This window comes from Poecile atricapillus, chromosome 15, assembly GCF_030490865.1.
Source record: "Poecile atricapillus isolate bPoeAtr1 chromosome 15, bPoeAtr1.hap1, whole genome shotgun sequence".
In the NCBI taxonomy this organism is placed as follows: Eukaryota; Metazoa; Chordata; class Aves; order Passeriformes; family Paridae; genus Poecile; species Poecile atricapillus.
This window is the reverse complement of record NC_081263.1, coordinates 8336631-8359556: the sequence shown is the minus strand read 5'-3', so window position 1 is coordinate 8359556 and position 22926 is coordinate 8336631. Positions and strand designations below refer to the sequence as shown.

The 22926-nt window shown below is 53.6% G+C and overlaps 1 protein-coding gene across 3 annotated transcripts in view; it reads left to right on the top strand.

The window, feature by feature from the left end:
* CDH22 (cadherin 22) overlaps nt 1-22214 on the top strand; it is a 76631-nt gene extending 54417 nt beyond the window's left edge. For 2 of the 3 annotated variants that reach the window (XM_058850788.1, XM_058850789.1), the window contains exons 8-12: nt 3093-3229; nt 10223-10344; nt 10621-10738; nt 17673-17924; nt 19291-22214. In XM_058850788.1, the coding sequence (XP_058706771.1) occupies nt 3093-3229; nt 10223-10344; nt 10621-10738; nt 17673-17924; nt 19291-19829 (1168 nt within the window). In that variant the 3' untranslated portion in view covers nt 19830-22214. The remainder of the gene's footprint in view (nt 1-3092; nt 3230-10222; nt 10345-10620; nt 10739-17672; nt 17925-19290) is intronic. The other variant, XM_058850790.1, reaches the window with a different exon arrangement.
* Nucleotides 22215-22926: the final 712 nt, after the last annotated feature.

The window sequence follows — 22926 nt, the reverse complement described above, 5'->3', positions numbered from 1 at the left end:
TTAAATGCTGCCTCTTCCCAGGTGAGAAGCACTGTTTGACTTCAGTGGGATGGATGAATATGAAGCTGGAGTAGAGGTGGAGAGGCTGGTGGTAAAGGTTGTATTGCATAAAATGATGTGAGTGAGCACAGCAAAGCGTTGCTCACTCCAGAGTGGGATGAGATGGAAGCTGTTGGAAGGTGAGGTCTGTTGTGGGATCTGCAGCTCTGAGCAGGTTATGGCTGTGGCTTTCAGGGGTGGATGGACATCCCTGTGCCACCCTCCCAGTCCCCAGTTCCCACGCCAACCGAGTGCTCCAGAGCATCCATGGCCTTTGGCACCTGCAGAGAGCTGCAGACCCACCTGGACTGGCCACCTCCACAGTCACAGTGAGTGGCAGCAGGGTCAGCCCTGCCAAGGCAGTGTGCTGAGCTCTGTCTCCTTCCCTGGGGCAGTACTGAGAAGGTGACAGTTCTCTGTAGCAGTTGTGACAAAGGAGTCAGACTTGTGGTTTGGTTTGTGCCTGGCCATGGAGTACAGTCAGCATGTCCTTCACAGACCATTCAGAAGGGGCAGAAGACAAGCTCAGCAGCAAAGCAAGGAAAAGCATAAGAACAGGTTCCCAGTGGCATTACACTGAACACTCCCTGCCATCCTCCTGCCCTCTGGCCGGGCAGGCAGCCCTGTCAGATGTGTCCAGGCTTGGGGGTGTCTACCATCACTAGCTGGCTTTTTCTCTGTAGATTATTTTTTTTTGCAGATGTCTCTGTTTATGCAACAGTGACAGAAGTGTGATCAAAACAGGCATGTGCTTATCCAAGAGGCAGGGAAGCTGTGGGGAGGGTGAAGTACCATCTTGAACTTAACAGCATGAAAGAATAGAGTGGAAGGCAGGACATGTTCAAGGTCAGGTAATGTGGGAGAACAATGGAAGCAGTTATGTAGAATTAGTTATGCTACTGGAAAGGTATTGGGTGTTGTCATCCCAGTGTCTGTTCCTCTTTCCAACAGAACATTGGACTGATTTGTACAATTCAGAGTGGCCATACCTCTCCTTTTCCTTTGCAGTGAGTGAACAGAGTGGATGAGAGGCTGCAGTACATGCCAAGACAGTGTCACTGTCCCTTTTGGAGCTGGCTGTGTGCCTGTAAAAGCTCTGCTGCCAGCTGGGAGTTGGGGCAGAAAATGCAGGCAGTCCCTAGTAGCTGGTGCTGAGATACATGAGCTTGCACCTGGCTTTCTGTGAGAAATGTCAATCACCTCTAGATGCAAGGGGGGAAGAGGAATTCAGCTACATAAGTACTAGATGGTGGCTGGGTGCAAGTGAATTTAGTGACTTTTTAATGTTTTTATTTGGCTACAAGCGAGTGCTGTTGTATTTACTCTCATCTCCCCATCTGTCTGAAAGGGAGAGAGCTAGGGAATGTAATCTGATACTGTATAACATCTTAAACAGTGTAGGAATGCCTTTTTGTGTGCCTCCATCAGAGATGGAGCTGTGTGGGTGGACAGGGGCTCTGCCAGAGGCACTCCCATCTGCAGCTGGTCCCATCCCAGGGCACGGGGCAGAACAGCACAGGGCCATCTATGGTCACCTGTGCATGAAGGTGAGCTGATGTTCCTTGGCTGTGAGCCATGTGGATCATGGACCCACAGCTGGAAAACTGCTCTGCAGCACATGGAGCACTTCCCCAGTCCTGAACATACTTCTAGCCTGGAGCCTGTCCTGCTCTGCTCCTGTCCAATGTGGCCTCTCAGTCCTACCTCACCAGCTTTCCAGTTTGCTTTGTCTCTACATTTATCTTCCTTCTGTGGTTGGACATGTGACTGAAGGCTTTAATTTATTCACAGCCCTCCTTCTGGTAATTTATCCTTTGTACTCTTTGCTGTCTTGTATTATTTAATTCTGTGAAGCACTCTGGGATTCAGTGTGTGTGAAAGATGCTGTACACAATAACATTATGCTGTATTGTTTGTGATTTGCAGGCCTTCTGGATTTCTAATTCTGATTGCAGTGGTGGTTTGTGTTATTTGTGCTATGGCTGTGCTCGAGGGCCTCAGCTGGATCAGACTTCCCTTCCAGCCCTTTTCTTCAGGAGCTCACATCTCATTGTGCCCTGATTTAATGTTGGCTTGCTCCATTCCACGTGTAATGGTTGGAAATGCAGGACATGCCACTGGGACATGCATGGATTTGTGGTGTCCTGGTGAAGGCTCAGGGCTACACCTGGTGTGTGACTCCTTGTGAGCTGTGGGGTTGCCCTTGGGGAGAAGTGGAACCGTGCTCTCTGGAGGTAGCCCAGGGAGTACGTGGGTTCCACCCTCAGGAGGGGCTGCTTGGGGCAGCGCTGAAGCAGCTGAATGAGCAGAGTGAGAGCCACCTGTGATGGGTCTCTGCTGAGCAGCTGGACACAGCCAGAGCTGGAGGAGCATATCAGCCTGTTCCTTTTGGGACTGGGAAGCTCAAAATAGGGCAAATCTTGGAGCTGCTGGCATGATGTGCTGTGTTGATGGGGGGGAGCTGGCTGCTGCCCACTGCTCTGCTGGCAGGATTGCTGCACCAGTTGCACGTGTTCAGTCCCTGTGCTTTGTGCCAGCTGTAGCTGCAGTTGAGGTGTCTGCAGATCTGGCTTACAGCCTGCTGTGTGCTGCCCTCTGGGTGTCTCACTTGGGTGGATGCAGGAGCAGGAGAGAGGGCAGTAGGTGAGATGGGTTCCTCGAGCAGGGGTGCCCACCTTCAGTTTGGTTTATGCTTTTCCTGAAGCTACAGCACTGAAGCTTCCCAGAGTCACAAGTGAAGTTACAGCCTAAAATTTCTGTATTGCTCTGTCTATCCAGAACATAAGGTTCCCCTCACAGCAGGTTTTTCCCCTTGCCCAAAGTCTGTGCACAGTTCCACTTTATGCACCAAAAGCCACACTGTAATTTTAGTTGAAGGCTCTGAGCTTGCAGCCTGGTAGAAACATGGCATCCCTGTACCGTGCTGCAACACAGGATGAGGAGAGCAGTGATACAGGGCCTGTGGTGTTAGATTCCAGTACTCCTGGGGCTGGTGGTAAGGGTGGGCTTGGCACATCCAGCTGCTCATGGTTTCCCCTTTTGCCTGGTCACAGGTACGCCATCGACCGCAGCACAGATGCCGAGAGGATCTTTGACATCGACGCCAAAACAGGGGCTATTGTGACAGGAAAGGTGCTGGACCGGGAGACAGCAGGGTGGCACAACATCACTGTCCTGGCAATGGAAGCAGGTGAGATGGAGGAATGCTGTGCAGAGCAGAGTCTGAGCAGAAGTGGACTGGGGCAGGAGGAGGAATATGGGTGCTGTCATTGCAGGGGTGGCCAAAACATGAGTGTTAATCAACACTGAAGTAAAAAAGAAAAATAAATGCAGCGGCGCTGAGTTTGACATCTCCCTAGACAACCTAAAAATACTCTTCCTGAGTTGAGCATTAATAAGGGAGCATGGTCGAATAGTATATTTGATGAACACTAATCAAATTTGTGTTATCTCTGCACCATCTCTGCCAGTCATCCCTGCACAGCTTGCTGCCTGTGCTCACACCTGCTGAGCAGCACCGGGGGCTCCCGGGGGGCTGTGCTCACATCACCTGCCTCCCCCCGATCAGTCACGTGCTGTGTGTGGATGTCCCGTCAGCTGGAGCCCTGTGGCACTGCGGGACCATCAGCACTTGATTCTGCCACAGCTCCCAGTGTTTGAGATTCACAGACTGTACCTGCACCAGGGTTTGTAGCTCTGGATGCCTCCTGTGTGCTTGGGGTGGTGCAGGCTTGGCACAGATGGGAGGTCCTGGGGCTGTAGCAGTGGAAAGGGACTGTGGGAGCAGAATGTCCCAGGCACCGTGCTGGGAAACAGAAAGGTGTTGCCGTATTCTTCAAAGTTTTCCATATTTTGGATGTGCAAGTCACCAGGGTAGCCTGGGCCCCGCTGTGCTTTGCCTCTGCCCTGCAGTGGGTACCAGGGAGCTGCTGTGGCTGCAGAGCACCTCCTTATCCCTGCTGACATGTGCCAAGGCCTGTCTGTCTGTGGGCAGGAGCCTTCCCCAGGCTTCACTCTGAGTGTTTCTTTGCTCATTCTTGAGAGCTGAAGCTGCTGTTCATGTTCAAGGATCCAGCTCAAGGCCTGACTTAGGTCCCAGAGGTCAGATCCTGCCACCCGCTCTGGCCAGGCAAGGGCACAGGCCCCATGGCCCTGGGAGAGGAGGGGTCAGTGGGCCTGGCATGACCCCCACTGCCCCGAGGGGATATCCCTGTCTCCGTGGTGCATCCCAGTCTCTCTCTGTGCCAATGCTCGGTGATGGGAGTGACCTCTGCACTCTCTGGCTGTGGCCTGTACTGGGGGCTCCATGGGGAGGCTCTGCAGGGAGGAGGGGATGGTGGCATTGCAGCACAACTCAGCATCCAGAGGAAACGTGAGGTGACAAGAATCAGAAGGACAATATTTACACGCTGTGGCTAGGATTTCAGAACAAGTCAGTAAATGCTGCAGCTCCCCTCTGGCAGGGAAGCCTGTCAGGCTGGATCGCTTCAAAAGCCAGGGAGACTCTTCAGTGCTCTGACTTCTCCCATGGTGAGCTCTGACTCATCCATTTTAGCTGCCCAGACATTCTTCCCAGTGACATTATCCTTAACGTTTTGTAATCATGAAATATTAATGACTGATATTGAATTTAAAGTACAATTTATGTCTGAATCCTCTGGCGGAAAGGGCAGTTGTAAAGGTACAGCCTTCTGAGTGATGGAGGGGTTTGGGAGCGGGGCTGTGCAGCAGCTGTCAGGCTGTGCCTGGCGCAGTGGGATCAGCCATGGCAGTGGGAACAGGGAATGCAGGGCAGCTGGGAGCCTCCAGGCTGGCAGCAGCACATCCAGCAGTGCAGTTCCAGTTCCTGGCACACAGCTCTCTGGGGCCAGGGGTGCTGGCAGGGCTCTGTGGTGCTCACCACGGGCATGTGGGGTGCAGCTGGATGCCACAAGGCTGGAAATCACCAGCTCCACCAAAGGCAAGTGGTCGTACATTCTCTTTCCTCAGTGAGATGTAAACTTGGCAGGAGGAATGGAACAAACCCAGTGGGAGTCCTGCTACCCAAGATTGTGCCTGGTGCATCAGCTCATTGGGGCTGGTGGGAAACTGTGCCCACTGTATTCCCATGGTGCCAGGGCCCGCTAGATTCCCATGGCACCAGTCACACAGCCTGGAGTGTGCTGCAGCAAGATGCTGCATTCCTGTGACCTCCTTGAGCTGCCCTCCTGGTCTGCTGCCGGGGCTGTCCTGGGCAGGGTTTGACTGCTGCAGGCTGAAGGACAGCACTTGTTCCCACGGGCAGCCTGTGGGGCTCCCAACAGGAGCTGTGCCCCCACCCTGGAGAGCCCTGTCTGGCACCCGCTGCAGCAGAGACCGTGTCCAGGTTATTTCCCACCTGCGGATACCAGAGTGTATTTTTCTCTGAAAGCAGTCAGAAAAGCTGCAGAAGGTGCCCAACTGTGCCCATGAGCTGTCTGGGCTTCCCAGTGCTGCCATGAGGAGCAAGGGCAGCTCTGTCCCCCCATCCAGGCACCCCAGCAGGAGCTGCCTTGGCCAGCCAGGCACCAGCAGAGTGTTTGGCCTCGCAGCAAGGCAGCCAGCAGGAAGCATGGGGGCTGTTCAGCTAATCTGGCCTGGGACCAGGCCAAGCGTTTCCACAGATAAATCTTCATCTCCCTCGCAAGCTGTTTACCTTCCTTGGGCTAATATTAGTGATTCTCTTCCTGTTTTCCTCTTTGCTCATGTAAAATGATGAGGCCTTGACTGCTGTGTCCACTGCTGGTAATTGAGATGATAAATCTTCCTGCTGGAGACTGGCTTTAATCAGAGCATTGTGTTTGGATGCAATTTAATGACTCTCATGCTGCTCAGTTTGGTCAGGACTCAGGAGAGGTGAGAGCCATTTATATGTTACTTGGCTTAACTGCTGCTTCCACTTTGCTTCCCCTCAGCTGGGAGCCACGTTTTCAGCTCCAGCCTCTGATATAGCCACCTGTCAGACGAGTCATATCCCTGGCATGCCCCTGCTCTGTCCTTGGCATCAGCATTCTGGTCTGTAGGCAGGACTTGTACTGACAGCTACAAACCCACCCTGTGCCCCAGAGCCGTGGCATCAGGGCTGGGGAGCAGAGTGGCACATCCCAGTCTTCTGGTCTGCACTTTGTTCACCCAATTTGATGAGATAGTGAGGAGTAAATTCCACTCCTGCCTCTTCTGACTTCCTTACTAATGTAAAAATTTGGAATTCAGTATTGTACCAATTTGGTCTTGACACAGAAGAGCAGGTTGGATGCTGTGCCCAGCAGTGTCCCTGAGCTGGTCTACTCCAGGTACTGCAGCTGCACATGGCAGCCCATGGTCCCCTGTGCTCTCCTCAGACCTAGGGAAGCTGCTGAGCACTTTTGGGTGTGTGTGGGGAGGAGGCAAAATGGCATTTGCTGGATTTGGAGCTCCACAGGAGAGGTTTGAGTGTAAAAATGTAAAGTGTTTTATTGGGAAATCATGTGAGGGTCTGGAGAAGTAAGGGCTGGATCCTGGCACCGCAGAAACCACAAGTCCTCTCCTTTCCTGCCACAGCAGGGGTGACCAAGCACTGTCAATCCCTTCCCATCCCTGGGAGCTGCTGCAGAGCTACAGAATTGCTGAGCAGTTGCCCAGAGCTGTTCAGTGTCAGTCCTGTGAGCACTCAGCTGTCTGCAGCTCAGGGAGAGGGCAAGTTGGTGTTTTGCATCTGAATATTTAAGAGGAGAATATTGTACTGTTCAGATTACTTACTTACATGATTAATTAAATAAGGAAATACTCTGGGATGTGGATGAAGATTCCCCTGAAGCATTTGACTCCTGGCCTGATGATTGCCATGCAGCAGGACTGTGACCATCTCACGCTCCAGAATCCTGGCACTGCCTGTCCCATCCCTGCCAGTCCTGTCCCAGTGCAGCCTGTTCTGCTACATGGCACCTGGGCAGGGGTGGCACGCCCTGAGCCACGCTGGTGGCTGTGTTAAGGCAGGCACAGAGCAGCAGCGTGGAAGCACCGGGCACAGCTCTGTCCCCCACGCACGGCAGCTCCAGTGGCTCTGAAATAATTCCTCCCATGTTGGCAAAGGCAGCTGCCAGTCACCAGCCTGGAGCTCCCATACTGCACGGCTGTGCTTCCAGCATCTCCCTCTTGTTCTGTGTATTTTCCATGTCTCTTTCCTCAGTCTTTTCAGATTAATAGCATTCCAACTCCTGAAGGAAATGCAGAAAAACGGCATGTTTAATTTTAATTTAGGAAAGCGTTTAGGTAGCAGCCTAGTTTTCTCGCTGCTGTCAATCAGGTTTTCTCAAGGCTGACATCAATTAGTTTAAAAATATTGAATGTAATTTTGCCTGACACAACATATTGCAGCCACTGCAAAATATAATTTATTTTAGAAGAAGAAATAATTAAACTAATTTGCATGTCAGTCAGCTGAGCTGGAATACCGAGGAGAGACGCTGAAATGGAAGATGGCTTTTTCCCTTCCAGTTGCCCTCAGCCAGCACGTGCTGCCCTCGCCTCAATCATGGGCCAGGTGCTCCTCACACAGCTCTGTGAGGGCAGGTGCCTGCAGCACCCATGCTACAGCCTCATCCACCCTCTGCTTCTCTTCCTGGCACTGGGACCTGCCTGCTGAGCCTTTGCTGCTGTGCTGGGGCATTTTGGGTGCATGCACACAGGTAGAGAAAGCACAGGCCAGAGTTTCTGACCTCACAGATGTGAGTCCTGTGTTAGCTGAGTGCTTTGTGCCTTTCATCACAAATGTGCTCCAACAATCTTAATCTCACTTCCGACCATCATAATATCAGTTTATGCCACTGTTACAAAAAACATATTTCAGAAGTTTTGAAGATAACTTCTTTCAAATACATCCAACCATTTTTCATTTTTTCCACCTGTAAACCCAGGTACTGGCTCAAAGGAAGGAGAAAGTTGATAAAGCATTAAGAAACCTTCAAATATACATTCTACAGCCAAAATAAAAAAAAAAAATAAAAGAAGCTGATGTGTGCCTCACTGGAAAGGTAGACAAGAGTGCAGCAGTTGCCTTTCTAACCTTGATGTTCCTGGACACGTCAAATTTTGACCCCGTCACTGAGCCAGGAGTAAGCATGAGCCTCAGGCTTCAGCAGTTTTAGAAGGGCAGAAGGAGAGCTTTAATATGACAGGGTGCATTTAGAAAGGTCACTGTCTCAGAGCCGTGCCCAGGGATGCAGGACGCACCCCTGGCTCAGGAGGGGATGGCTGCAGGTGCTCAGCTCTGATCCGAGGAGCGGCCGTGACCCCGCTCCCATGTGCGGCTCCAAGCGCTCCTGGCTCTGCAGCTGGAGCTGGACCAGCATGGCCCTGTGCTTCTGCCCGGCTCTGGCACACACATCCCTCCTCAGGGGCTGGGGAAGATGCTCTGCAAGAGAAGCTGCTTTGCTCAGGATCACCTGGATGTGCAGACCTGGCACGCAGGATCCCAACAGGTCCTGGGGAGGGTTCGGCAGCGCTGGGTTTGGCTCCTGCTCACAGCTGGCTCCCACACTGTGGGGCACTAAGGGAGGAGCTCCTCCTCTGGGTTACAGTTAAGAAGGGGGAGAGCTGGGGTCCTGGATTCTTCCTCCTTTTAGGATCTACTTCCTTTCCTCTCTTTTTGCTTTTCCTCATCTTTCAGCAATCCCAGCCTGCTCCAGAGCTGAGCAGCGGGGATGGTTATCCATCTTCCTGTGGGTTGAGGAGGGGGTGATGAAATGCTGTCATCCTGCTTCTTGCAGGAACTGAACCCTTTTTCTTCCTGCTCATTTGTGGGCATCAAGCACACACCCCGCTGTCTCCCCAGGCTCCCTTCTCACCCCGTTACCTCCCCCTTTCTTTCTTCCTGCAAGCAATTGCAGTTTATTTCACTGCACCAATATGCCTTTTAAAATAACACATAGTTCTAGGCTTTCAGTCACGACTTCAGCCTCCCTCCCCCAAAAACAACTATCTAATCACCAGAGCAGCTGGTCTGGGTGAGAGGGAGTGATAACATGAGAACCGGGTGAAGGCAGCTCTGGGGAGGGGGCTTAGATTCCTGGCTAATTATGGAGCAGCGCTAAATCTCCTCTCCCCTGGGTCCTCCCCCACCTGATCTGTTGGGGCCAGTATTAATGTTATAGACAAACAGGCAGCAGAACTCCTGCCTGAGCGTGGAGAGAAGCATTAGTTCTGTCACAGGTGCAGCCTCTGGGTAAAACAAAGGAGATGGAGTAAGAGGGAGTTCTCATTTCTGGAGATATATGAGGTGCTTCAGCAAACATCAGGCCCTCCAGAGTGATTTATAATCCTATGGCACAGGCTCAGTGTCCCTCGGCAGTGTGTGTGCAGCTCAGTGATGTTGCAGTGAGTGGAGGTGTAAATGCTGCCCCACCCCACGTGCAGAGTGAACCCCAAGGGAGGGGGGGTCCCCAGGACCACTGCCTGTGTGAGGCTGGGCTGGGAAGTGCCAGGGTGAGAGGGCTGCCCTCAGTTTTACTGTGTGAGCCCCTCATGCCAGCTGGTGGATGTTGCTGTGTTTAAGCTGCACTGGCAACAAAAACCGTGTCAGCACAAGAGGCCTGAGTCCCTGGGCAAGAGCCTCATGCCTCAATGGGGTACATTTGGCCCCAGGTCACCTGGGCACGGCAGAGATGGATGGACACATCTCACCACCAACCTGTGCCCTCAGTTGATCGCAGCTGTTTCACATCCCAGCTCCATTGTTCAGCCCTCAGGTGTTGCTGCCAGTCTCAAGCGCCTATGGATCAGGATCCAGGTCAGAGGGTGATCTCACATTCAAGTTTTCTGTTCCATCTGGGTGCTGTTTTGCTGCAGCACAGATCCTCACCACTGGATGGCTGACCCTTATGGCTGGGACTAGCTTTGGCCTGTTCCCATTTTCCAGGGGTAGATCAGGTGGTGTTTCAGGAGTCCTTGGCACACAGTCCAGTGGTGAGCATGAGCCTCAGGCTTCAGCAGTTTTGGAAGGGCTTCTTTTGCAGGGTGCAGTGAGGCTGAAGCATGCTCTAGAGGTGCTGCTGTCCTACAGGTGGGCAGAGGTGCAGCACTGGCAGCAGCCACAATGGCCTCTGGACAGATGGGGAGGAGGGTGTTTGCTCCCTGATAGCAACAGTTGGTCCTTTGTCCTGAAGCTCTGCTTCTTTTTCTGTTTCAGATAACCATTCCCAGGTGTCGAGGGCCTCTCTCCGGATCCGGATCCTGGATGTCAATGACAATCCACCTGAGCTTGCCACCCCCTATGAAGCCTCTGTGTGTGAGGATGCCAAGCCAGGCCAGGTAGCGAGAGTCCCCCAGCCCTGGTCTCAGGCTGCAGGCAGCAATCTGGACCAGTGCCAGCTTTCCCGTCTGTCCCCTTCTGCCTGAGAGCCTTCCTGTGCAGCCCCCGTGGCAGTGGGAGTCACTCTGCTGGTCCCACTGAGCCTGTCTGCAGGGCTGAAGGCTTGTCCCTCTCTGGCTTCAAGCCAGCACTGCTGCTGGCTGGACCCTGCATGTGGGACCCAAGGAGAGGCTGTGGAAGCAGCACTGGTGCTCACCTCTGCCTTCTCCCCACAGCTGATCCAGACAATCAGCGTTGTGGACCGGGATGAGCCTCAGAGCGGCCACCGTTTCTACTTCACTTTGGCACCTGAAGCCACCAACAACCACCACTTCTCTCTGCTGGATATCCAGGGTAAGTCCTTCATGCTGAGCAGCACCTCTGGCCATGGAGAGGGATGTGGGTTATGGTCTCTCTGTGCCAGCTCTGGGTGATTCGGGCATGCTGCCGAGCTTCTTGTCAACCTGAAATGGTGGGACTGGTCAGCTAACAGCTTGGATTTCCTCAAGGAGGCTCTGCGAGCTTTATCCCTTGCTGCAAGCAGCTACAAAGCTCCTCTCATGCTGTCTGGTTAAGTCTTTGGTATTTTCAGGGCTCTCATTCCCTTTCTTGATGGGAAATCTCCAACCTGCCTGCAGGCAAGGAGAGTATATGGATTTATAGATGAACACACTCCCATTTTAAACGTTATGATTGATCCCTCTCCAAGGTAAATCCTGGAGCATGGGTTGTTTTGCGGCTGCCATGTGGTGGCCAGCCCTGTGCCCCCAGTGAAGGGGACCAGCTCCAGAGCCCTGAGAGGCAGTGGGGCCACACTGTAGCCAGCCCATAGCCACAATGGGTTCTCTGGGACACAGCATGCAGAGCCTGAGTCCCTGTGGTGTGGTGGCTCTGGAGTGTGGAGTTCCTCTGTTTCCTGAGGCTCATCCTCTCTTTTGGGACATGCAGCCAGGCAGAACTGTCTGTTCCTCTGGGCAGCTCTGAGGCTCTCTGCATCCCTGAGCTCAGGAGCTCATCCTGGGTGACGTGATGCTGCTGTGAGTGATGGGGTGCTATGCAGGCTCTGCTGGCTGAGCCTGGCTGCTGTTGGACTTTGCAGGCTGCATTTGTGTGGACAGTAACAATCCAGAAAAGTAGTTACCGGTAGTTACTAGATGCTTCCTATTTTTGGCTGGTGTTTAGGGTGAATTTAGGTGTTGATTGTAGCAGTAGGTACAGCAGGGTCCCCTGCAGATACTGGGACCTTCTACAGCCATATGTGCATGTGCTTGTCACAGGGGCCAGCAGACCACATTGAAATTCTTCTTTGGTTTTGGTTGGGTTTTCTTTTAAAACCATTTTCTTTTCTGCTTTTGCAGCTTTATCTGTCAAAAGCCTGGTTTAGTTTGTTCTGAGCTTATCATAGGAGCCCTGTGCTGACGTAAGATCCTGCTTGCTCAGTTTGGTTCAGCGTTATTAGGGACAGTCAAAATGGAAAAGCTTCAAATGTGGTGGTAGCACAGCTGGATATTGCTTTGTGTCCTGAGTAGCACAGATGTCCCTGACTTGAGTCCCTCCCCCTCTGCTCAAGGGCAGCTGTTCGGAAGACCTTTGCTTCTTATCATGTAAACAGGCTTTAATCCTCAGCAAGATTTTTCCCCACACCCAGCGATTAACTTCCCTCACTTTCTTTGAAGGATCTTATAAAAATGTGCTCAGACACACTGAGCTACACCCGGGTATCCATCCCTGCCCAGACCCTCATGAGGCTCTGAGCTCTGGGCCAGGGTGTCTGCCATGGCCAGGTTGCCATCCCAGAGCCACCACCACTGTTCTGCTCGTCTGGCAGGACACGTGGCTGGGGGTGTATGGAGCTTAGCAGGGGCTGCTTGGCTCCCTGGCTCTGTGTGGGGATCCACAGCAGTGGCCTAAGAGCTGGCATTACAGTAGATGCAGGATGTGTGTGCCACCATCCCCTCCGGAGCTGCTGCTCTCTTGAGTGGGACGAGGCTCTTGTGGCACAGGGTAATTCTTTGTGCTAAATGATCCCTCGAGTTTTTGTGTGGTGTAACACTGCATAAAATGAGTAAAAGCTGGCATCACCTCCCGCCTCCTGCTCTTGGGAAAACAAATGTTGTTGCTGCAGGGTTATTCCCAGAGTGTTTGGAGACCCTCCCAATTGCTGAACAGTACTGTCTTCTACAGCAAGTGGAGATGGCTGCCTGTGGCAGATGGAGGCACTCCTCATTTCTAAGAGAGTGCCTTGGTGCCATCTCCCTCCCTTTGATTTCTGCCCCCTTCTCCAGTCCATCGACTGCCCTGGGTACACTCACCTTTGCCCCTGCTCTCGTAGGTGTCCTTGCATCCTCCCTTGTGTTCCCCCTTTGCTTCCCTCTCCTGCATTCACCCCTCTTGCACTTGTCTCTACTCCCCCGTATAAATATCAGTGGTGACAAACTGCTACCACCAGCCCATCTGTTTCTTTGTACAAATTTGTAGCCAGTTTTGAAACGTGATTTATAAATATTGCTTTTGCAGCCAAGGAGTGACACTGATGGATGTCAGCACAGATGGATTCTCTAAGCTCTTGCTTAAATCCTCTCTTTTGCTTTGCACCTACTTCACTTGGCTCCTTCGTGGCACCAGAAAGCCACCTTGGGAGGCGACTTCTCAGCAGGGTGGGGACCAGCACTGGCTCAGAGCACTCCTGTTGCAGTCAGGCAGGGCAGGAGCACCTGGAATGGTGGGAGAGCCTGTGGGGCTGTGAGCTGGCAGCAGTATTTGGGCTCCCTCTGGGGTCCTGGCTGTGGCACACAGAGCTGCTGACTCCAGTGCTCCGGGTTGGAGATGCAAAAACCAAGGGTGTCCCTGCAGGTGACCACACAGCTGAGTTATGGGTGGTTGGCAAGAGCTGGGCTTTGGAAACAGCGCCATTGCCTACTGGTGTCTCTCTTTCCGTGCTTTTGCTCTGTCTGAGGGAGTGCTCACACACTTCCTGATCCATCAGACAAGGAGTAAATGTCACCTGTGGTAACAACAGCACCCATCCAGGAAGAAGATACCCATCATAAGGAGTGACTAAAGGAAGAGATGGAATTAGAGAAGCTGACCGTGTTAAGATCCAACTGGTACCATTCCAAAGACATTCACCATCCTCTGTTTCCTAACTTGCCTTTTGCTGGGTCTTTCTGGCCTGAGAAAATTGATTACAGCAGGATCAAAGGCAATTAAAGCCTGAAATCGTGTTCTCCAAGAAATGCTAATTGTGTTGGAAGGGATGGTAACAAGCATCCAAGCCCGGCAACCTGGAAGGAATGCCAGGTAATATGGAGTGACACATGGAGCTACTGACTCCAGGGCTCAAGGGCTCAGCAAGCAGATGTCTGAACTCTCTGCAGGTCTCATTAAGAGCATGTAATGGGTGATAGAAGATCTGAAAATCCTAACAATCAAAAGCAAAATGTTAGGATTTGAGGATTGCCTGAGGATAGAGGAAGCCTCCTCCAGCCCCGCAGGGATGCCCCTCTCAGCACAAGCAGCGCAGATGCTCGTTTGACCGGGGATGGGGTGTGTGTGTAAAAGAGCATCAAACCTCCTCAGGGCTGAGCAAACAGCAGAGCAGCAGTGGTGCTGTGGCCTGGTATCCAGAGAACTCGAGAGAAGGAAGAGGCAGAAGGGAAAAACAGGATGTTTCTTCTACCAGCTGCACCATCTGGGGCTGGAGGAGGTCTGCTCCCTCGGGGCAGCTCTGGCAGCAGTGTGCCCGCAGGCCCAGCCGGGTGCTCCTCCCCAGAGCCCGTGTTCCCAGGCTCTGGTACGGCACAGCAGCTGCTGGAGAAGGGGGAGACTGATGCTCACAGGGCCCTGTGAGTGTGGGAGAGGGAAGGGACATCAAAATCTCTCCTAGCGCTGTTTGAGATTGAGTTATGAGAAGGATTTATCAGTTCGGTCTTTGAGGCTGCCAAGAGCCTCTTTGGAGAGGGAGTCTGGGAGACTTAATTATTTTATTATTCCTAGTGACGTTAAGCTACCACCAGAGTATATTGCATTTCCAAACTTTCCTCTTAGGGCAGTATTGATGAGTCCCTGTGTGTTCAGCTCATGTCAGTTCCTGCCTTGTCCGGTGTCCTGCTCCTCAGGTGGACAGAGGGGCCTTCTCCTGCCCTGTCACACAAGGTGATGTGATGTAGCACAGAATAATGTCACTGCGTGATCAGAGAGAGGGTGGCACTAGAAACCTATGAAGAAAATGTCAATTTGTGCAGCAAGAAAGCAGTGATAATAAAAGGTTTTTGTTGGGGCATCAGAGGACACTCAGCACAGCCGCAGCAGAAGGTGCAGCTTTGTGGGGACTGGGCACGAAACCAAGTGTGGAGACCCAGACTCGTCTGTTCAGGAAAGCTGTGGATTAACGTCTGCTCACATTCCAGTGCTGCTCCTGAGATGCACTGCTCCTCAGCTCATCACCCCAGAAATGGATTTGGCAGGAAGCTGCTGCGGAGGAAGAGACACGAGGGCTGCGAGGCCAGGGCTGCCTGGGCTGTGCCAATGCAAACAAATCTGCACCAAGACACATCCCAAAGCAGCTGCTGTGGGTCAGCTACACGTAAAGAAACAACTGCACCAAGAGAAATGTCAATTGTTTTGTAGGAGGTTGCTTTGGATGCATTTTCCAGGATACACGTTCCAAGATCTGGGCGAAATTTTCCCAGATCTGTGATCAAAAGGACTACAGTCATATGGCCAAGCACTGCTTTTTTTGGAGTATCTCAGAGGGGAAGACAGAAGTTTGTGAGTGCAAACACCCAGCAGCTCATGGTGGTGGGGAGCAGGGGGTAGTGGGCAGGTGGTGGAGCCATTTCAGTGCTGGAGGCAGGTGATCCCTGCCAGGCTGGGCTCTGGCTGTCGAGCCTTGGTGAGCAGTTTCATTGGTGTACACGTGAAATTTCTGTGGATCTCCCTCCTGGGATGAAGGGTGCCTGTCACCCTGTTCAGGAGATAAAATACAGTTTCATGATGTTTAAAATAGTGTTTGTAGTTGTGGTTTTTGTTGCTCCCTTGCATCAAGTTTTGGGTCACAGGGCAAACCTTCATCCCCTTCCTGAGGCAAGATTTCTCTGAGCAGAGCTGTGTGTCATGCTGCTGTTAGATTTAAGTATCAGCTTCTTTATTTTGACTTGGTGGGTGGCAATATTTCTTTTTCAGTGGTGCCAGGTTGCCTAAACTGTCTGGGCTGAGCTGAGGTTGGTGCCTGCCCCTCTGCCACTTGCATGTTTAGTTCCCCTTGGTTTCTAGAGACTGTTTCTAAAAATACAGCACGCCTTGTCGCAGGTCCCTAACAGGAGCTGGAGCTGGCTGTAAACAGAAGGGAGTTGCCAGCCTCCTGCTGCATTTCCAGAGAGGTTTGGTGCTACCCCTGTGTTTACACAGGGCTGAAGAGCAGCTGGGGGAGTTCCCAAGCACTATGTTCCATCAGCCCTGTGTAAGAGTTGGGCTGAGCTGCAGTGGAGGGGCAGGACTGTGTGCTCAGGGATCCTCTGAACCAGGATCTGACCCCAACCCCAGGCTGGTGATCTGACTGATGTGACAGTGACAGCAAAGGTGGCCTTCCTGGGCTGTGGCCAGAGCCTCGCTCTCTTACAGCGCTTTGGTCTGTCCTTTTTGTCCTGTGGTTTTATCTCCACTCAATCCAGGTGTCTGTGGCTTACTTTTAGCTGGGCTAGCTAGGAGCTAGTCCTGGCTTCTTGTGATGGTGCCATTAACATTATTTATGTTAATAATAATAATACACTACAGCAAGGAGGGGGGACCAGCACCAAATGAGATCTCATTACCTTTGTGCAAACGATTAGCATAACAATATTTTTTTTTCCCTAGCTCATCCCTGGTAGGCCACAGGCAGCTCTCAGATGTTGCTGCCACCACACTTGGTTCAGCCTCCTTGCACCCAGGGGCCAGTGCTCCCCTGTTCCTCCCTACACCTCTGCCCAGTTGCCATGGTGCTGCTGCCACATGCTGCTCCAGCAGTCTCAGACACAGTGGCAGGTGTCCCACAGGACAGGAGTCTGTGCTCTGCAGTGCCCTGGCTGCCAGACAGAGCCTTTGGGACCTGCTTCCTGGCTGACCAGTAGATCTTCCATCCTGGCTCACCTCCTGTCCCCACCATGCCCTGTGTGCTCTCATGCAGCACCCAATCCATACAGCAATTTCCGTGATGGCAGCAGCCCAAGGGCCAGAGTTACAGTAGATGTCTTTTCCAATGGAAGAGCTGATTCACAGAGAAATGGGATGGTGTGGCATAAATCAGGTCCAATGAAGAGAGTCTGTAGACAGCAGCACCTTGCCATGAGTGGGCCAATCTATGGTTTATTAGATGAAGATTTCAGACAGTCAGCAGCAGCTTGTGACACCTGGCTGCAATTGTCACCTGCTGTTCAGCCCCATCCTGCCCATACTGCTGCTGGCTGGCAGCCTGCAGCACCCCTGAGCAGGGAGTCAATCCCAGTGTCAGTCCCTGTCCCTGCCCTCCCTGCCTGCTCCTGGTCGGCAGCAGCTGCTCCTTGGGTTCATTGCTGGCACCAGGGCCCTGGAGGGTCCCGTGAAGTGGCTGTGTTAATGGGATCTTAATGAGTTGTGCTGTGCCAGCTGAGCCCCTGAAGCAGCAGGGTGGAAGCAGATGGGGAGGAGGATGCCTGACTTGGCTGAGAGGCTTGGAAGAAGCTCTACCTACTCCTTCAGGAGTTACAGAGGATCACAGGGGTATCTGGCCCTCTGGCTGAGGCAGGACCATTCACTCATGGCTCTTGGCTTTGGAAGAAGCAGTGTCTGCTCTTGCAGCCTCATTGCCACCTGCAGATCTTTTCTGTTCTTGTGTACATGTCATTGATTGATTTTTATCCTGATTCTCACTCTGTGCCACAGGGTCTTTGAGAAGTTTTTCCCCTCTCTCTGTGCCACCTACATTGTTTGTCAGCTTGGTTCAGAGACTCATGTGCTGCTGCTTCTGTGCCAGGCTCATTCCCAGGTGTGGTGACAAAGGAGATGCCAGGCTAGCCCTGAGGTGCTGCTGGCAAAGGGGAACGTGCTGGAATGGAGCTGGCCATGTTCAGACACTCAGGCTGCAGGGGGCTGCAGTGCCAGGGTCCATGAGCTGAGTCTATGTGATGGAGGAGGGGGAGGCCCCAGGCTCTCTCAGGATGGCTGCTGGAGGTGGTGCAGGAATAGCTCCAGAGCATGGAGCAGCTCCTGGCAGGTCCTGCAGGCTGTGATGTGGGGGTGACTTGGCTGTGGCTTCTCTTGTTCCCTGCAGACAACACGGCAGCGGTGCACACACAGAGAGTGGGCTTCAATCGCCAGGAGCAGGATGTGTACTTGCTCCCCATCCTGGTGGTGGACAGCGGCCCCCCAGCCCTGAGCAGCACGGGGACTCTGACCATCCGTGTCTGCGGCTGTGACAGCAACGGGGCCATCCAGTCCTGCAACAGCACAGCCTACGTCGTGTCAGCCACGCTGAGCCCCGGCGCCCTCATCGCGCTGCTGGTCTGTGTCCTCATTCTGGTTGGTGAGTGCCTGCCTGTCCCCTGTGTCCTTCCTGTCCTGTCCTGTCCTGTCCCAGCTCCACTCCATCAGCATCACGTGAATGTGTGCAGGCAGGTGCTGTGGGCACAGAGCAGGCTTCTCTGCATCTGTCTCCTCCCTGGTAGCTGCAGCATGGGGGGCATGGCCCTCAGCCCCTGATGGGGGGACCAGCTCAGGCATGCTGGGGCTCCACAAGGCAGCCAGAGCAGAGTGTGTGATGCTGCCCAGCAGAGCCTGGAGAGCTGCTGGCTCACTCCCTGCCAGGACAGGCAGGAGCCAAGAGCTGCTTGCCAGCTGTCATGCTGTGCCCACAGCAGGCATCTCAAAGCAGATGGGGTGTGTGCTCCCAGCATGTGGGAAGGCTTGGCAGGTGTGGGGCACACAGGTGTGTCCTTACCTGAGAAGGTCAGTATTAGAGCGTGTGTGAGTGTGTGGGCAGGATGCAGAGCTGGGCTGTGGTCAAACCAATGTGCTGCCTAGGTCAGGACCTGTACCCCAGAGTGCTGCTGCCTGCCAGGGGCACACTGGCACAAGCTGTGCTGGGCATGGGGAGTGTGTGCTTCTGTGCCTGTGGGAAGGGGCTCTGAACAAGGGATGTTGGAGTGCCATCAGGTTTAGCACAGGACAGTTGATGGATGCAGCTGCTGAAAGCCCTCTCTGGCCCCAAAGCTGGCTCCTGACTGGCTCCAGGGGCTGTTCAGACACCTGTGGGAGGCAGCACGTTGTTTGGTGAGGTCTCCTCTCCTTGGCATGGCTCCACTCCGTGTCTCCTGCAGCATCTCCGTTCAGAAAACCCTTTCCCACAGGGTGCACTTTACACTGGTTTCATTTTCCAACGCAGTGCAAACAAATTTCTGCCTAATTGCCCAAATGAATAAAGTGCAAATCGGTGCTTTAAAGGTGATGGGCTGAATGGATGATGATCCAGGACACAGCTGTGGCTCGCTGCTCGGGCTCTGTGCCATCTGCTCCACATTCACCCACCCAACATTTGCCTGCTACTGTGAATCATGCACCCCGTTTTCCTACTCATCTGCAGAACCCATCCGTTTGTCTGTCCAGCTGTGTGTTTATCCATCGCTCCCTCCTGTCTCGGTGGTCACGCTGCATGGCAAAGGAAGCTCCCAGTCTGCCCTGGAGCTTGGGCAAGCCTCTCTCCAAGCCAGTACACAGCACGGCTGCTGCTTGATGAGCCTGGCTGATGGGAGCCGTCTGGCATGCCGGCAGGGCTCCCTGTGCCGGGGGTGCTGTGCCTCCACACCTGCCACCAAGCAGGAGTCATCCTCACCCTGCAGGAGCACGGCGTTCCCGAGACTCTGCGCCCATCTGACTGTCTCTTCCTTTCCCAGTGCTGGTCCTTCTGATCCTCACGCTGAAGCGACACCACAAAAGCCACCTGACCTCTGAGGATGACGAGGACATGAGGGACAATGTCATCAAATACAACGATGAAGGGGGTGGTGAGCAGGACACAGAGGCCTATGACATGTCAGCCCTGCGCAGCCTCTACGACTTCAGTGAGATCAAAGCTGGTGATGGAGGTGGGGGGCCAGGAGAGGGGGGCCCAGGCAGAAACCCAGCCTCGGAGCTCCATGCCCTCCCACAGTGGGTGCAGAGCCCAGACCTGGACTTCTCTGTGTTCAGAGACTATATCTGCAGGAAGGTGGAGCAGGCAGATGAGGACCTCTCTGTGCCGCCCTATGACTCATTCCAGACCTATGCCTTCGAGGGCTCGGACTCCCCAGTGCCCTCCCTGAGCTCCATCAACACCTGGTCCAGCGGCTCGGAGCAGGACTTCTCCTACCTGGGGGGCTGGGGGCCACGATTCCGGCAGCTGGCAGCGCTGTACGCGGGGCGCAGGGGCGAGGAGGACGGCGAGGAGTCCTAGCTGCCCCTCCAACCCTGTGGGCTCCGGACACCTCCTGGACTGGGGCTCCAGGCTGTGAGGTGCCACACGGGAATCGTGTGCTCCTGGCTGGACTCCACGGCTGCCGGCCAGAGGCTGCACCACGGCCACCGGGCCACTGCTCCTCTGCAGCTGCCTTTGGCTCGAGTGGGCTCCACACTCACGTGGGGAGGCTGGGGAGCCCAGAGGAGCCACCGGGCTATCCTCATCTCCTCAAAGCCAGTCTCCATTAAAGCACTACGCATTGACTTAAGAAGGAGAAAATCTAATTCAAGAGGGTTTGGAGAGGGTTTCTCCCCCACAAATTATAATTTAAATAGATCTGTTCAGTGATCCCTATCCAGGAGAGGAAGAGCAAACCGGGAGCCTTTTGTTGTCTAAATTGTTTTTGTCACTTGAGTCAGAGCATTTAAAGAGCTTTGATTTCTTTAAGAGCTTTCCTTGCTGAGGGAAACAAGCTTTTAACTTCTGTTCAGATTTTTCCCTCCTAAGTTTACGTGCTTTTTGAAGTCTTCCTTCTCGCTGCTCCCCGTGGGCCTCTCAGTAGCCCCTGGCTGCGGGCATGGTGTTGGAGGGAGGATGCCAGGCTGGGATCACATCCTGCACAGAACGGCTGCTCTCCTCAAACCAGGTTTCCCTTCAATCGCTGCAATCACTTCACCCCTGTATTGTGGTCACAGAGGTGCTGGTGATGTGAAGGGGATCCCCAACACTCCCTGCACAGCAGACAGTGTCTGTGAAGTCCTGGTGTGCCCCACGGCCCAGTGACAGACAGGAATGTCCCACCTGTCACCGAGGCTCAACATGGCCTGGGCCACGGAGCAGCTGTGCTGCTGGGGAATGCCATCGGAGGGGCCCAGAGCAGCACCCCCAGGTGGGCTCTGCCAGCCCCTCACACAGGACCTGGGGTTTGCAGGGCTCCCAGCCAGGCACTGGCTGTCACCAAATGGTGTGAGCTGCACAGGGCAGCAGGCAGGGCATCAGTGCTCCCTGGCCCACAGTGGCTGGGGGAGAGCTGCATCCCATGGAGGACTTTGCTGCAGGGTGAGGGAGAACCCTGGACCCCTGGCTGGGAAGAATAATTCCTGCTTGCACCTAGCTGACAGCAGAGCATCACCATTAGCAACAGAACAGTCATCCCCAGGAGATGTTTGTGAGGCCAGAACCTGCTGGCACAGCTCTGGGGCCAAGCTGGCTGCAGGTTGGGCAGCACGTCTGTGACACCACGGGGTACCCAGGGTGTCCCCACCCCAGCACAGTATCCCACAGCAAACCAGCATGAGTTCCCAGCGGGACTGCTTTTGCATGCAATTCCTGGGTTTGGGAGGTAGGTGATGAGGATGCCAGTGGGATGTGCCATTGCTCTTCAGGCTGCAGATGATGCTGGAGAAAAGCACTGGGTGCCCAGTGCCTTCCCAGCCTGCCAACTACCACAGGGAAAACTGAACAGCCTGTAGAGTGATGTCCTTGCACAGCACCTCAGGCCATCCTGGCTGGTGCAGCTCTTTATCTGTTCATGTTGGGAAAAAATCAATTATATCATTGATAGGTAACTGATACAGTCTCCCAAGGCCTGACACATCCTGGGCTTGTCATTGGGTTTGTCCTTTTTAGTTTAACCACAGACACTGTTTTCTCTCCTTGGAGAAGGTTTAACTGTAAATGTACATGCGTGTCCATTTTTTTACCGCGTGTTGCTTCCCGGCTGCTGGCGTTGGTCCTTTGGCTGCAGCACGAGACCCGGCAGCGGAGAGGGACAGGACCTGTCTTTGCCACGGTGCCTGCCCTCAGCTGCTCCTGCCCACTGCCACCACAGCCCCTGTGCAAAGCCCCAGCTTGGCTCATACTGGGACCAGGAGCCCCTGGAGGGACCAGGGTCCCTCTGAGGAGGCGATGGTGCTGTGGCTGGCACCTGTGCCCAGCGTGTTGCTGGTTCACTGTGATGATGCTGGGGAGGCAGCAGGGCCCTCGAGTGCCAGCTCTGGCCACACCGTCTCAAGCACGTGGCACCCCGCACCTCCCAGCAGGAGAACAGAGAAAGCCCTCTCTTTCCTCAGGAATGTGTTCGTGTTTTCCCTCTGGGCTGCAGAGCTGTGCCTGAGCCCCTCTGGCACTGGCCCTTCCTCTAGCCAAGTGTTGTGCAATAGCAGGGCTCTGTCCTAGGAGATGGGGTCTGACAGGGTACGTGTTTAGCAACCCTCCCAGCGGGTTCTCCCCATCCCTGACCACCCCTGCCCAGCCCGTGCTCCCCGGCGCGCATGCACGCACGCTTGCGTTTTACTTTCTATCCCACGTGTAAATACAGGAGGAGCGTGGTACCGAGTGGTCCAGTACCGAGGGATCCGGTACCAAGGGATCCGGTGCCAAACGATCCAGTACTGAGGGATCCAGTACCGAGTGGTCCGGTACCAAGGGATCTGATACTGAGTGGTCTGGTGCCGATAGATCCGGTGCTGAACGATCCGGTACCGAGGGATCCGGTACCGAGGGATCCGGCCCCGCCGCGCTGCCCGCGCCCCCTGCCCGCCCCCGCAGGAGGAGCTGGCAGCTGCCACCATGTCTGATGGAGTCACTTTGGTTTTGTTTCTCTACCCAGATGAAATTAGAAGGTTGATTTCCTCACCCTTGTTATTTTTTCAAGGTCTTTCTGGGACCTGGAAATAAATTATTTCCTTGTCGTCTAGCCTGAGTCTTATGTGCTTTTTTTTGTCTTTTTTTCTTTCCTTACGTTGCCCTGTCATTGTGGTCCCTTTGGTGGCTTCCACGAGGGGCTGGGTGGCTGACAGGATGCAGCATGTTCCCACTGGCAGGATGCTGTATCTCTGGCTTCTTCTCATTTCTCATGAAATGCTCATCAGAAAAAGCTTCTTCAAGAGAAGGGTCAATTTTTTTCTCCTGAACTTGAAGGAAATGAAAATGAACAATGAAAAATAATGCCCTTGGTTTTCTCCATCCTTTCAGGAGACAGTTGGGTTGTGCTTTGAGCAGCTCAAACTATTCTATGATTCTCTAATTCTTCATAGATTCAGTGCAGCTGAGCATTGTCAACAGTTTTGGAACCTGACCCATTCTCATTTTG